The sequence below is a fragment of the Lagopus leucura genome, unplaced genomic scaffold (assembly GCF_019238085.1).
Source record: "Lagopus leucura isolate 7727_CA_CO unplaced genomic scaffold, USGS_WTPT01 Super-Scaffold_739, whole genome shotgun sequence".
Classification (NCBI taxonomy): Eukaryota; Metazoa; Chordata; class Aves; order Galliformes; family Phasianidae; genus Lagopus; species Lagopus leucura.
Genome location: NW_024962255.1, coordinates 643,125 through 658,187, shown reverse-complemented (window position 1 = coordinate 658,187; position 15,063 = coordinate 643,125). Strand labels below are relative to the sequence as shown.

General features: G+C 45.4%; 1 protein-coding gene across 7 annotated transcripts in view; it reads right to left on the bottom strand.

The window, feature by feature from the left end:
* SGMS1 (sphingomyelin synthase 1) overlaps nt 1-15,063 on the bottom strand; it is a 76,895-nt gene that overhangs the window by 13,994 nt on the left and 47,838 nt on the right. For all 7 annotated transcript variants that reach the window (XM_042862941.1, XM_042862939.1, XM_042862943.1 and 4 more), the window contains one exon: nt 1,903-2,745. In XM_042862941.1, the coding sequence (XP_042718875.1) occupies nt 1,903-2,525 (623 nt within the window). In that variant the 5' untranslated portion in view covers nt 2,526-2,745. The remainder of the gene's footprint in view (nt 1-1,902; nt 2,746-15,063) is intronic.

The window sequence follows — 15,063 nt, the reverse complement described above, 5'->3', positions numbered from 1 at the left end:
GACATTGGGAAAGCAGTGTCCCTTCCACTGTAAGTGAAGAACAGGTCCATGACCACCTGAGGAACCTGAGCCATCCACAAGTCTATGAGCCCCGATGAGATGCATCCCAGAGTTCTGAGAGAATTAGCTGATGTAGTCGCCAAGCCACTTTCAATGGTATTTGAAAAGTCGTGGCAGTCAGGTGAAGTCCCTGCTGACTTGAAAAAAGGCAACATTGTGCCCATTTTCAAGAAGGGTAAAAAGGGTGATCCTGAGAACTACCATCCTGTCAGTCCCAACTCTGTGCTGGGAAAAATCATGATGCAGATCACCCTGGAAGCTATGCTAAGGCACACTGAAGGCAGGGAGCTGATAGAAGAGAACCAGCATGGCTTCAGTGAGGGCAAATCCTGCCTGGCCAACCTAGTGGCTTTTTATGATGGTGTCACTGTGTCAGTGTACAAGGGAAGAACCACCAACGTCATCTATCTGGACTTCAGTAAGGCCTCTGACACAGTAACCCACAACATCCTTCTCTCCAAATTAGAAAATATGGATTTTATGGGTAGACTGTTCAATGGATGAAGAACTGGCTGCAAATACTAGTGGTTAATGGCTCAACATCTGGATGGAGATCAGTGACAAGTGGTGTACCGTAAGGGCCAGTGCAGGACCAATACTCTTTAATATCTTCACCAATTACACTGACAGTGGGGTCGAGTGCACCCTCAGCAAGTTTGCCAATGACACCAAGCTGTGGAGTGCGGTGACACACCAGAGGGATGGGATGCCAGCCAGAGGGATCTAGACAGGCTGAGCAGTAGGCCCAGGTTCAACAAATCCAAATGCAAGATCTTGCACCTGGGTCAAGGCAACCCTCACTACCAATACAAGCTGGGGGATGAAAGGATTGCGAGGAGCCCTGCCAAAAAAGACCTGAGGGTAAGGATGGATGAGAAGCTGGACACAAGACAGCAATGTGCCCTCACAACCCAGAAAGCCAACCATACCCTGAGCTGCATCTAAAGAAGCGTGATAAGCAGGGCAAGGGAGATGATCCTGCCCCTCTGCACTGTGCTGGTGAGGCCTCACCTGGAGCACTGCATCCAGATGTGGAGTCCTCAGTGCAGGAGAGACATGGATCTGTTGGAGTGTAACCAGACAAGAGCCACAAAAATGATCCACAGAATGGAACCTCCCCAGTCAGGACAGGCTGAGAGCTGCGGCTGTGCTGGAGAAGAGAAGGGTCCATGGTGACCTGATAGAGGCCTTTCAGTATCTAAAGAGGAGCTACAGCAAAGACTCTTTAACAGAATCTGTGGTGACAGAACAGAGAGAAATGGCTTCAAGAGCCTTAGAGAGGGTAGATTTAGGCTAGATATAAGGAAAAAAAGACTTCCAAGGTAAAGCAGGATCAGGCCCTGTGTAAGCTGATCTAGCTGTGCATGTTCCTGTTTGCTGCAGGGGAGTTGGACTAGATGACCTTCAAAGGTCCCTTCCAACTCTATGGATTCTATGGAAAATACTGTGATCTTAGGGTAGGACCTTAACATCAAGTAAACTACAGTGAGAATTCCCAAATCAGTTCACAGATGATGACTTATATGTTCACTCACCTACAGATAGGACAGTCAAATGAGTTAAGAACATAGTTACACTCAATTCAAGGCTTTTCACATTTTAAAAGGGTTAACATTAACTCTGCAGTCAATTGAGATCATAGTTTCTTATGTAGCAGAACTCCCTGCTTTTGTACAAGCAGCCCACACAAACTGCAGAACCCGTGGTGTGGCATCTATTTCAGTCTGGGATACCAAAACCAGAAAGACCACAAGAAACATCACTTTACTTGGACTGTACCTGACCTCCAAATCCATCACAAGCACACCCTAGAACACCAAGTTTCCAAACAGTTTTACTTACTTGTATTTTAACAGCAGCCACTGAACAAACCACAGTCCTACAAGGATCATGCCGTTAATTTCACAAATAGAAAAGGCCCATTGCACCCGATCAAAACGATCAAAAAATGCATCTGGTAGGGGAGGCTGCACCTCCTTGGGAGGCACTCGTTCGTGAACAACTGAGATAGTCACTGTGGTAAAGATGAAACAAAAAAGTGCATAAATAAAAGCCAGGAGAGTTTTGCCCCATTCCATGGGATACTGCAAGCGCTCTGGCTCTGGCATGGGGATCTTTATCATCTTCTTCTTATAACCATTTGGCACTCCGTTCAGCTTTGTTTTACTGCTCAAGCCATTTTCATGTGCAGTGCTGTTAACACTGACACGGATGTGCCCGTTGACATGCCCATTTTTGTGAGCCTCTATGTGATGAGCCATTTTTAAAGCCTCGATCATGTGCAAGAGCTGCTGGCCGCTGTCGGACGATACTCGGGAGAGAGGCGTCTTCTTGAAATCCTCCTCCGTCAGGTTGATCAAATCCTGCCCGGTGAAGCTTTTCAATGGCTCACAGTACTCCGGCACAGCATTTTCCATGAGCCAATTTGTCACCTCCTCAGGTGACCACGACACCACTTCTTTCATCCTGCCAGGCAGCCGGAGCACAGTCTTACATCGATTTTAAAGTGGGCAGCAGTCACTGTGGCTCCAGCACATCAGAAGGCTCCTCCTTGGCTTCATCTTGTCCGAGGAAGCAGTTTGGCAGGAGACAAGTCCCTGTCTCTGACCATTTGATGTGAGCACCCAGGTGCTGTGGCGAGCGCAGCAAACAGTTCACTTCATATTCATGTTGGCATTCTTCTTCCTGGGGAGGGAAAAAAAAACAAACAGGCACTTAACATTTACTGAAAGTTTGCAATTCAGGTTTAAAGACAAAATGACTGCCAAAGAATAGGCAGACTCTGGCTTGGAAAAGAGAGACTGATTTGAGTGCCAGCCTTGCATGCACAAGCCTTGTCCCCTCTGAGCTTGTTGCCAATTATTCCAGAGCCTTAACAATTTTTATTAAAAACAATGCTTCATAGCTGAGTTGAAGACTTCTTTTGCTCTGGACTGAACTGGACACGTGAGATACAGCTTTTAATCTCTTTCTCTGCGGAATCACCTAGGTCTGATGCTCAATAAAAGACGAAGCTTTGGAAGAAGGGCTCACAGCACTCCAGGTACACCACCTCTAACTTGGTGCACGTGCCAAGTACGTGCGTGCACTAAAATACACAAAGCTAACAGAGATAACGATAAATGCTTTCCCTTGCAACTACCCTCACTATTTAAATTCACGGGAAGAAAGGATACAGCTCTATTTTCTTTCTTCCTTTTGGCAGTGGGATCACATGTACTGAGAAAAGCTGTCAGACACAGATCACTTCATTATTCAAGTGGTGTTTAGCAAATCGGTGTTTAGTTACAGAGCTCCGAACATGGAAAAACAGGACTGATTGAATTATGCATGTTAACCCACATTACACACCCCAAGCAGACTCTCACCAGAGGACAGCTTGGCTTGATATCACACCATGCTGTGCTGACACCACGCTGTGCTGCATTGCCACAGGGCACCTGAGCTCCTGGGTCCCATACTGGCTGCAGCATAAAGCCTGGACGTGATCTACGCCACACTACCATCCATTTTGATGCCCACAATATTCCCATCTCAGGTGATGTGCCACCAAAGAGCTCCATCAGCTGCCTCTGCGAGCTTTGCTTTACAAATTCAGCACGGATGTGGGACTGTCAGAGCACTTGGCACACATCATGAGGTGGGGTAGTATTAAAGCTTTTAACTTTTATAAGTTGGAGAGCAAATGCCAGTTTCTCAAACACACAGAAAGCTGGAAAGGACGGGAGAACATCTTTAGCCATTATCTTCCTAGCACATCAGTCTTTCTGTCCAGCCCCTAACAAAACACTGCAGCTTCCTGCTTGCTTAACGAGTCAGGATCCCCAAGACACAGAACTGCTTTTATCACGGTGCAAAAAACTGCAGCCAATCCCAACATTACATCTCATTGCTCACAATGTGTACACCTTCTCTTGCCTGGGCTAAGCTAGTAAATTTTAAGATGAATTCTACACGCAGTGTGAAAGAACAAAAAACTGTTGCCAATTGTAAATGCTATTCTCATACTAGCACAAAAGTCATAATATGCTCCTGTAACCTTATGAGATGGGCCTGGCAGCTCTGCGAGAAGTAGCAAATGTGTGCTTCTGGCAGCAAAACTGTGGGAGCCTGCAACATTGCTTAAAGAAAATACAGTCAATTCTGAATCATGTACGTGCTTTATTCCTTAAACTCACCATCAATAATGCCTTTAAGAGACATGATGCAGAAAAATAGATGGCTCAAGTCCTGCGTTTTTGTCCCTTTAGAGTATAAAAACATTTTTTCCAAGAAACTGTACTGGTTTTAAAAAATGAGGAATCCTATCTCACGTATACATGGGCACACACCTTCATCCCTGTTAGAAATCCAGGTCTCACCCTCTGCAGAGGAACAGCAAATGGCAGCACTGGGACCAAAGAGGAGCTAAAGTGCACAGAGTCCCAGAGTCCCAGTCTTTGCTGCTCTGGCAGTGTGAGCTCAGCACCTGCTGGGTGAAATCCCAGCCTCTGCCACCATGCCACCATCACATAAATTCCTTGGAGCACCTTTCACAAAGGCAGAGTAACTGATACACACGGAAGAAGGCTGAAAGTCTCAGCTTGAAAATTAAAACGAAGAATAACATCTAACATTTCTAACACAAACATCCATTTCATAGCTTGTCTGAAACAGAGGGCAAATAGGCAAAACAAGTTTCTTTACCACGAGGTTTCTTTCCCAGCTTGTCACATGGAAAATATCTCCTTTCTTCAATGTGCATTGCTAAAAGCTCGACCAGGTAAGGTCTGCAGAAGCAATCTGAGTGCCTCATGGTGCCACCACTGCCCTAAGTAAGGTTTGCTCTTGTCCACAGAAGCCAAAGACATCAGCCACTGCTGATGTGCACTGGGGCTCTGTGCACTGGGTTGGGAGCTCAGGCAGGCAACAAAAATGCTCCCTCCATCTGCATCAGATCTGCTTCATTAAGGAGCCAGTATCTGGTAATGAACTATAAATACGAATGTGATTAGCATAATGATACCAATTGCACCATCACAATGACAACACAGGACAAAAACCGGTATCTCAAAACAGCCGTCACGAGACTGAGAGAGATGAAGCAACTTTGGCAAGTTTCCCAGCTCCCACCTTCTCATGTTTACACAACCTTTTCTCTACATTCACTGCAAATATTAAAGGAACTTACAGATCCTCTTTCAATTTCAAAACAGGGAGTGCTGGTAACCGAAGCTCTTCCCTCTACCACTTCAATCTAACCAGAGAGGTTGGAATACCAAAATAACACCAGGAGGTTCTACATGCACTAGGAAACCTTACAGAACAAGATCTCTTTTGCATCATTTCTGGGAGATGCAGTTGATTACAACAAGCAAATCAGAGAGCAACCAGCTCTTTGATTAAAGGACACGATCTGCCTGCAATAACACCAGCCATGCCTACAACTCTGCTCTCAGCCTGCTGGCCGAGGTGCAGGAGCCTGCAACTTTCCACCCACAGGTCTGCTTGGAGGATAACCAAGGACCCACGCTACGTGTCATGACCTTGGCTTTCATTTCAAAGTCCACCTGCTCACTGCTGAGCAAGTGCTGGACAACCCCAGAAGTACAGAACTGGGATGGCTGTGTGGGCCACAGAGCTCTCATCTTCCTCCCAAAGCTGGCTTGCAATATAGCACTCCTTATTACTTCTAAACTTGCAGCAAAAAGCATTGCTTCTCATCATTAACACTGACAAGATAGAAACAGCAGAAAAAGACCCTTTGGTGTCCGTTTGGCATCTGAATGAGGAAAGGCCTAAGTAGAAGTAGGTGGGGAAAAGGGAACAGAAGTATTTACAGAAGAGAAGGAATACTGTTGTGAAAGCAAAATCTAGACCAGTGATCCCTAATGCCTTCCTCATGCTTGCACAGTGCTTTTATTCTCTAAGCAAGGACCTTTGCTGCCAAGGCAACAGTCACTATAGAAATCAGCTAAATAACCAGTCATCTCAGAAACCTCAACCAGCTCCACACAGCTAAGGAGATTTGCAAATCCTTTCCCATGAAGTAGGTGCATTTTAGTTGCAAACTGTGTGTCATTCATCAGCACCCCCAAAAAGCTGACATGATAAAGCCATTAGCAGAAATATTGCTAAAACAAGCAATGCCTACAGATAGGTAAGCATGGTTTAAAGATAAAGTGACACTGCTTTCTCTCTTGAAAATTAACATACACTGCCATACACACTGATGATGATTGCACACACAAGCAGGAGAAAAGTGAGCGCTGTAACGACTGAAGTTTTAATGCTTTAGTAAGCAACTCCTCAGCCAATTCCAAAAACTCACCAGCAAGCAGAAGTTACACGGACACTAAATACAGTCTGGAGGAAGCTCTTGCCCTGCAGTTTTACGGCACAAAACAAACTGCTTGTAACAGCAGCATGTGAGTCACAGTAGTAGTCACCTTCTCCACAGGAATTTTGTCATCACTCACAATAATGCTCCCACGTCTCCCCAGCTGGGTGTCCTGCACCTACAAAGCTCCTCTGCATGCCAATCTCACTAACATGAGCTCACAAGCAATGCACTGAACCATCTCCCTCTCTGCAGGACATCATTGCCTCTAAACCAGAAATTCCCCTTTGCACAATACTGCACTGCCGGCAAGCAAGAGACTGCTGGCATTTTAAAACACTATGTGATACTGGCTTTGTGCTGTAAAGACAACTATTTGCAAATTGAAGCTATCTGTACATATAAAATAGAGGCAAGGATGAGTGTACAAGTTTCACAGAGCTCTGAGATAAGTTTCCAAGGTCAGCCCCAGATAGAAAATGCTGTCCCACAGATGTGAAGCTGAAGCAAGCAGAATTACTACTAAGACAGGCTGCAATCAATCTGCAAAGCAACTCCCACGTCTCCTCAATAGCTGCTCACACCGTTTCAGGGAGAAGAAATTGCCTGCATGCTACATAAATCCCCAAGCAGCCCGTTTTTGCCTAAATTATTCTACAAAATGAAACAAGCCTACCCTAGTTTATAGGAGCAAAGCAAAATCCACTCGCAGACAGGGATCTCAGAAGAACAGCTCTGACTCAGTGCCAGAGTTCAGCAGCAAGGATTTCAAACTGAAAGTATTTGCACTGAGCCTGAATCAACAAACAAGTTTCAGAGAGGAAACACTGCTAAATCTGTTACACAAACACATAACTATACATGTGTGTATTATACGCACACACCCTGTACTAATTCATAGAGACAATTTTTTCCTCCAACTCTGATGAGATGGAAAGCCTTGCTCTTGGCTTCTTTGTAGGCCTAAATCTCTCTGCTCAACTTTTCTCCTCACCCTTCTTTCTGCAGCTCTGAAGTAGTTATGGAAACCAGCAAACACTTGGAGAAGGCTTCAACTGACCAGCAAGCTCATTATCTGGCCAGTTGCTAAGCAGAGCTTTTGTTCTGACGCTACGGAAATCCTGCTTCTAGTGATCCAAGGTTGGACAGGATGGGGTGGGGAAGGTAGCTGCTGGCTTTGCTTTAAGTTTTGAAGAATTACTTCATCCCCAGAAGTCTCATCACGAAACACAGGACCAGAAGAGCAGCCAGCACCTGTAGGAACACCTAAGAGCTTTCCACCTACTGGAAGGATGGTCCAAGCATGTATGCCATTTTGTAATGCATGCCACAGCACAGACATTCAAGTTCTTAAGAACTGCAACACCTGCAGCAGAAATGGGATAAATATTAGCCTTTTCCGAATGACTGCAACTGGAAACCATTCTTCTAATCCCCCCACACATATGCTTTTAATTCTGTACAAAAAAAGATGCAAACAACAACCCACCTTCCCCCAGAGCTCATTTTCACTGGTAAAAAAAAAAAAATCTAAATTCAACTTCTAAGAACTCTGTTTTGCAATTCTAACAGCTTACCTCACACATGGGTACACCTACTTTGACACTGGGATCTTTAATTCTTCAGCAAAGACTTCTATAGCAGTACCAAAGCCGTCCACAGCACCCGTCACTTCTGCACTACCTCAGAAGAAAGCCCCCACGGACCCCACTCAAACCTGGCTCATGTGCTCTCTGGACAGAGTGCAGCTTGGAGCTGCACTCGGGCAGCTCCAAGTGCTGGCCGTTGTCTCCACCAGAGCTGAACCACGTCCGTGCTGCATGTTGGGATCTGGGTCAGGCAGAGGTAGGGCAGAGCTAGAAATAGAGTCCATGTCCTCACGCAACCTTGGAGCTAACACCAGTACTAAAATGCACACAGTGATACTTCCCTGCCTCTTGAAACTGTACAAACCTTCTTGTGTCTGCATTGAGACAACAGGAGATGTCAAAGGGAAAACAGATGAAACATCGAAAAAGGCAGAAAAAGCATCATTTTACCCCAAGGCACAGAAATGGGGAGAGCACGGCACAGAGCAAAAGGATGGAAATAAGAAGGTAAGAAGGAAAAGAGGCAAAACGTTTGTCAAGTGTTCCATGTTTTGGCTTGGTTAACCAAGCTGAGGTGATTTGGGCTGCCTCTTTTTGGCCTGCTTTGAATACCTAGAAGTCAGCTATTGTCAGGAAGCCAGATCTGTGGTGAGGCTCTGGGAATCCAAGTAGTGTAGCGGCAAGAATTAAAAACAGAAAAAAGAAAAAGAAGAAACAAAACAAAAACCACCACATATTTATCAAAACAGAAAGGAAGTTTTGCCTGGGGAAGCCAAGAGCAGTCTTGTGACCAATGGTAACGGAGCTCTAAATGCCTACGCCAGCACATTTGTAAAAACGGTCATGCAGACCGGGGAAATGAAAATCAGCAGAAAGTACAGCAAAACTAAAGCCCACATTGAAGGCTTAATCAGTTAATTGTCATATTTATTAACATTTGGTCTTGGTCCTGGACATATACTAGATAGCATCCACACCACAACAGCTGCTTCCTCCTCACTGCCCTTCTCTAAGCTCCAGCCTATGCAAAAGAAAACTGGGTTTGTGTGCTTAGAAAGCAAACCTAAAATATGTTTTCATATCTCATTAGATAAATAAATATTTTATTTAAAATACACTATTTTTGAAGTCCAGCCCAGAAGAACCAGATCAAAAAGCCTCCAAGCCCCAAGAATCAAAATTTCAGAAAAAGAGAACAAAAAGATTTAGCATCATTTCTGGTATAGCTTTCCTTAGCCTGATTTCTGAGCCCACATTCCCTCTTTATCCAGTAGTAAACTGTTCAGGGTTGTACACATCAAACTCAGATATGGAAAACATATCTGTAGGCAGAAGGAGACTAAGACTGCTCTCGTGTAGCTGGCCCGGATCAACCAGAAGCCTGGAAAGCCTAGAAAAAAAAAATAGCATTTTAGACTGCCAACAAGTTAATGATATACAATTCTAACAATGGGAACTTGCCTTACCAGAGCCAGATCTACTGAAAATTCAGACAAACTGCCCTGGCACCTTTCTTTTGTGGCTAACGCCGGAGACAAGAAAACTATCTTGCAGCTCGCTCACCTGCCAAACTTCAGCTACATTCCTTCTCCTCCTCACCGCCAGCCACGCTGATGCCAAATCTCCTGTCTGCAGTGGAGATCTGTCACTATCTGCCTTCAGCTTAATGGCAAAAACACATTCCCGTCCATTCAGCAGCATCCAGCACTGCTGGAAATGCATCCTTTCTCCACCCCAGCTGGGCCATGCACCACCTCCTTCTTCAAAAGCAAGGAGTGCCAGAGAGGGAGAGCAGTTCAGAGCAGCTCTGTTTCCCACTCCTATGGGTCCCTATTTTTTTTCTTTCCTCTTGCCTTTATACAGACGATTTCAGAACTGTTGTAATCCCTCCCACTGATTCTAATACTGAGACATGGACAACGCTACTCCAGTCTTCCTTCCAATATCAATTCAGCACGGAACTCAAAGAACAGATGCACACGACCTTACTCCCAAAAATGTCATGCATTCCTAACACTTTTCATTGTGGGATATTAGCAGAGCACAAACAGCACTTACAAACACACCTGCTTCCACACAACCAGTGACGGTAACTCTGTGTTACCAGGGGTCAGTGGCCAAGACCATTGACACAGTTACCTGAAAGCTCTGAGAAGAATTCAAAGTCTGCAAAATACTCAACCTTTCCAATATTCATCTCATCTTATTTTCAAAGTTATGACCAACTCTGTTCACTGATAAGAAACAGATAAGAGATAACAACCATGCATCTTGTTATCTGACTGCTCTGGAAATTATGAATATTTCAGTAACAGACTGAAAGCCTCAGAAGTTTCTCCTGCAGACATCCTACTACCTCTTCATTTTCCCACCTTCTAGTTTCCTGTACACTAAGGGTATAGGAAACGACTGTTGCCTTTTGCTAACAGCTCCACGGCGATGCCCATGAGCTGCTCAGCAGTTCCCACTGCCATTTCACGGAGCACCCGGGCAGGGTGGTTCTCAGCATTCCCCTTCTGTCAGTTCGTAATTCCAGCTCAGCACAAGAACTTCAGCTGCAAGCACTAGCTAAGAACCAGCAGCCTATATTCATTCCATTAATGAATACTACACTTAATTCTAGTGTAGAATTAAGCTACACTAAAAAAACACTGTTTAATGACAATAATCTTTCACTCTCACACCTGCTGTCCCCAAGCACATTAACACCCATGACCCACCTGCAGCCCATGGAGCCCTCACAGAATGCCTCAAAAAAAATGCAAAGTGTGCTCAGCAGGCACTCCACACTTCTCAAGCAGCACTAATAACACATCGTAAGGCAGGTAACTCTCTGGAGATGGTTGGTGGCACGATGCCTCTGACCTGCACATCCTGCACAGAAGGGCTGGAAACGTGGGCCCAGACTGCCAAGATCAGGGCACGATTCCACAGCCATGAGAGCAGGCGTGCGGCCTGCAGCAAACCTTGCTAACCACTCCAAGCATTTTTGCTAACTGAAGGCACACTGAGCTGTTTGCTACAGAGCGTACAATAAAACCCTTAAGAATCCATCCCCTCCTTGAACTACACATGCAGAGGGCAGAGCTGATGGCTCACTGCAGAGCAGTGGGCCGCCATGAGCGGCCACATAACAGGCTGTGTCACTGTGCACATGCTGCGCCGAGCCGGCAGCAGCAGCTCCAGGGGCTGAGCCGCACGGGGCTCCCCATCTGTGCTCTGTGTACTTCGAGCAAATCTAATTGCTCAGATAATTTCAGCTGGTTTAGAAATTGAAAAGCATTCCTCGTGAGAGTAGGCACGTGGATTAACTATTTAATTATGGGATGCTGTCACTCCAAGAGGATTGCTGAGCTGCTCATCTGCACAAATAAATCGCCCTCACAGCCCACAAGGGACCCCTGTCACAAATTAACAGGAAGCACATAATGAGACCTGCATATCCACAGCAGCATGAGAAGTGCAGAAACTCAGGAAGATAAACCCAAATAAACTGCAGCAGAGGAGATGAGGAAGAACTTAAATCTGCGGTCATGCGGACGGCGGAGCTTTCCTCAAGCAGACGGGTGACATTCAGATTAGCAAGGCATTAAGAAAAGCAAGGCATTAACACCAGTGAGGTCCTGCTCAAAAATAGCCAAAGTCTGACCTACCTGTCCCAGCCACATTGGTGCCGACCAGCTACGCTGGCTTCTGGGAAAGGAAGGGAGCTGGCAAGGAAAGCAGAGCACAGTTGGAAACAGCCTCAGCAGTTCAAGCCAAAAAATGAACAGCAGAGCAGATAACGAAGCAGCAGCCATGTCAGAGAGAGCACTGCTCCTCCAGCAGCGAGACACAGAAGGCTCGGTGGGAATATGCCCTTCCCTTAGGTTAACATCAGGGTGGAATACCTCTGCTGTATGCCCAAGTAAGCAAGCAATACAAGGGAATATTGATTATGCTGCTGTTCCTGACACACAGGATCCAGCAGTGGGAACACTCACATGGGGGGATCATCCCTTGTGGGGCATCTCTGGTGAGATGGAACTGAAAGCACCACCAGGAGGGAGCAGTTACCAGTTCAGCAGACACTGCCCCAGTCATGTCCTGAGCCTCCACATGCCATCCAGCACTGTGCTGCTGGCAGGGACACCTCCCACAGTGCCCTCCTCACTGCAAAACATGCTCACTAATCCCTGTGGTCCCAAGGAACACACACACGAGTATTTTAGCCTCCTGAACAGACTATTTTAAGAGCACAGACCTAACAAGGCCCAACCTGACACTGCTGTTGCTCTTTCAGTCAGTCCTGCTCCGCGGGACTGCTCCTTGATCTGTGCTCTGGCAAGCATCCCATAGCTAGATCTAGCAAGTGAAAAGAACATTTTTAAGATCCTGCAACGCTGATAAAATATGACATTTTAAAAGGAGGTCATAAAAAATAATCTTCCATGTAGAAAGATTGTGAAAATTGACAAGCGGTCCCCTGGCACTGGCAGTGCTTCTCATGCAAGCCATACAGACCTTTCAAAGTGCCGCTTGGACTGCTAAGGAAAAAAACTGAACTATTTTAGAAGAGATAAAATCAGGTACTATCAAATCTTCAAACCAAAAGATATTAAACAGTCACTGTAATGTGCATCTGGGGTTTGCTTGGGCTTTTTTTTTGTTTTGGTGGTTTCTGTGGCGGTGAGGGTGGGGTTGCACATGCAAAGACTGCAAAGAACAGAAACGCATATGAAAGTTGCTTTTAAAAGCAAGTGTGTTGTTATCTGTCCTCAGGCACTCCAAAGCCTCTACTGGCTCTGAATATCCCTGTTCACAAATATTTCATGTGGGCAAGGGGATGAAAGTACCACGGCGTAAATCCCAATGAAATATGCAGCTCACCCCAAGTTGCAGTACCACAACAGCACTAAAAAAAAACAACCGAGCCTATTATAGGTTTTACTTCATGTCATCAGTGAAATAACGCAGGGACTTGATTTGATTCTGAGAGCCAACCGGTGCTGGTCTTACTCATTCTTGATCAGCTGAATTACCAAAGCTTGGCAGCATCAGAGGGGCAGCATTTAGGATAACCCTGACCACAGCAGGAAGGCGGCAACCCTGGGCTCACTGTTCAACACACTGCTCGTTGCAGGCACCTTTCAGCATGGCCCAATAATAAAACAGCATCTTCCATCAAGCACAGTGAAACCAAGAGGACTTTGCATTCTCATCTGCCTCACGGATTTCTCATCCTGCCCAGTGGGCACAATGGATCCGCAGGAGATGGGCAGTGCAGAGCAGCACAGGAGGCTCTCATCATTTTCTGCATGAGTAACAAGGAAGGCTGAATGTTTACAAAGTGTCAGGAGATCCTGGGAAAGAGCAGCATGAGCAGCAGGAAGGACAGCATATATAAACAGCACCAGAACAAAATCAGGAAACTTATTTCACAACTTCACTGAAAGCCATTTTTTGCTAAGTAACCAATTTCCTTGCACTCTTTGTTAAATAAAATATGAAGGGCAGGCAGGAACGTAAAATATACATGTATGCACTTACATAAGCAGTAGGCCCTGTTATTGTAGGTGCTGCACAAATTGTTGACGACAGGGAGATGTATGTACCCTGACGGAGGGCACAAACCTCAGGGTCAGTCCTCAAGAAAGGAAGTTTCATACCAGCAACTGGTGTACCCTGATTCCTTTTGGTGATCCACATTGAAATGGACACTACAATTAACAGAAATCAATCTGTTCTGTGTGTTACCTAGTCAGGCCAAACTGCTGAAAGGCAGAACCAAGCCTCAAGACAAACGTCAAGTGATGGAGAATTTGTCCCAGATCACTGACATTACTTTTTTTTTTTTTAAAGCAGAAGACTGACAAATAACACAGTGCTCATGTTTACAGTGCACATTTTCTTTCCCTTCTTGCTCTTCCAAAATTTGATTCAAATTCTGCCGACACCTCCAAGTTCAGTCATGAAAACTAACTGCATTCCTACTTGCAAACAACCTTTCACCTACAAAATTACAAGATGGGGTAAAGTATTTTCACATTATCCTCTTACCCTCCCCATATTTGCGAAGGGGACTTTGCGGTGGCCTTTAGCTTGCAGCCAGACAAGCAAGTTCTGGATGAAGGCTGTGCTATACTGTCCCAGCAGCTTCTCTACAGCAGGACATCCAAAGGTCCAAGACAGCAGTGTGTAGGTCTTTAGGGAACCTCACACTACTCCTTTTCCCCATACAGGACTTCAAAGCATAATAGGTCCCTTCTGCAGCTCCAAAACTAGCAGCTCTGCCCCAAGCCACGTGTCAGCTTGCAGCTGCCTCCTCCCTAATTACTCAGAGGCTCAACAGAACCAAAGTCGTCTTCATACCCTGAGTGGCTTCTGAGTATAAGCTTTCATATGGAATGGAAAAAAATAATCCTTCTGTTTATCTGAATTAAAAGCGACTTGTAGACAGGAGTCCCTTCTTATTTCAAAACACTTTTCAAAGCTCTACGTAAAGCCACATTTATTGATACAGACCCATGATGCATACTTGACAGCTGGACTAGATGATCTTTAGAGGTCTTTTCCAACCTTAACAATTCCATGATTCATCAGAAGAGCAAGCTGAACTGCATTACACCAGAATCTAACAAAAATACAAAGAAAGGCAGTGTTCATCCCAAACCAAGACCTAGACAAAAACAGTGGGTGCTCATGCTCTCTGGAGCTTCTTATTCCCTAATTTTTCCTCTAAGCAGCAGCAGCACTCGCTCTCCCACCCCTCCTTCACCCACTCTCCCGCAGTTCTCTGTAAGACCCGCCTACCTCCTCTTTCCCTCTTTTCAGATTTTCAAAGGAAGGAGAACCAACCTGAGAGGATCAGGAGGACCATAAACAAACGATGGCCGCGTTCAGCAGTGATCTCTGGCCGCTGAAAGGAAAGGCACAGCAAGCTCTGTAATCACTCAAAATAAACTCCTCTGATGGCAGCTCCTGTGCTGACCGCTCTGTTATGCCTCTGCAGACTGTTACAGAACATTAAGCACTAACAAAACTTTTTCCCCATATAAATCTCATTCGGTGTGAGAATCAAGTGTTGTTTCTGCATTAGAATTGTATAATATTATT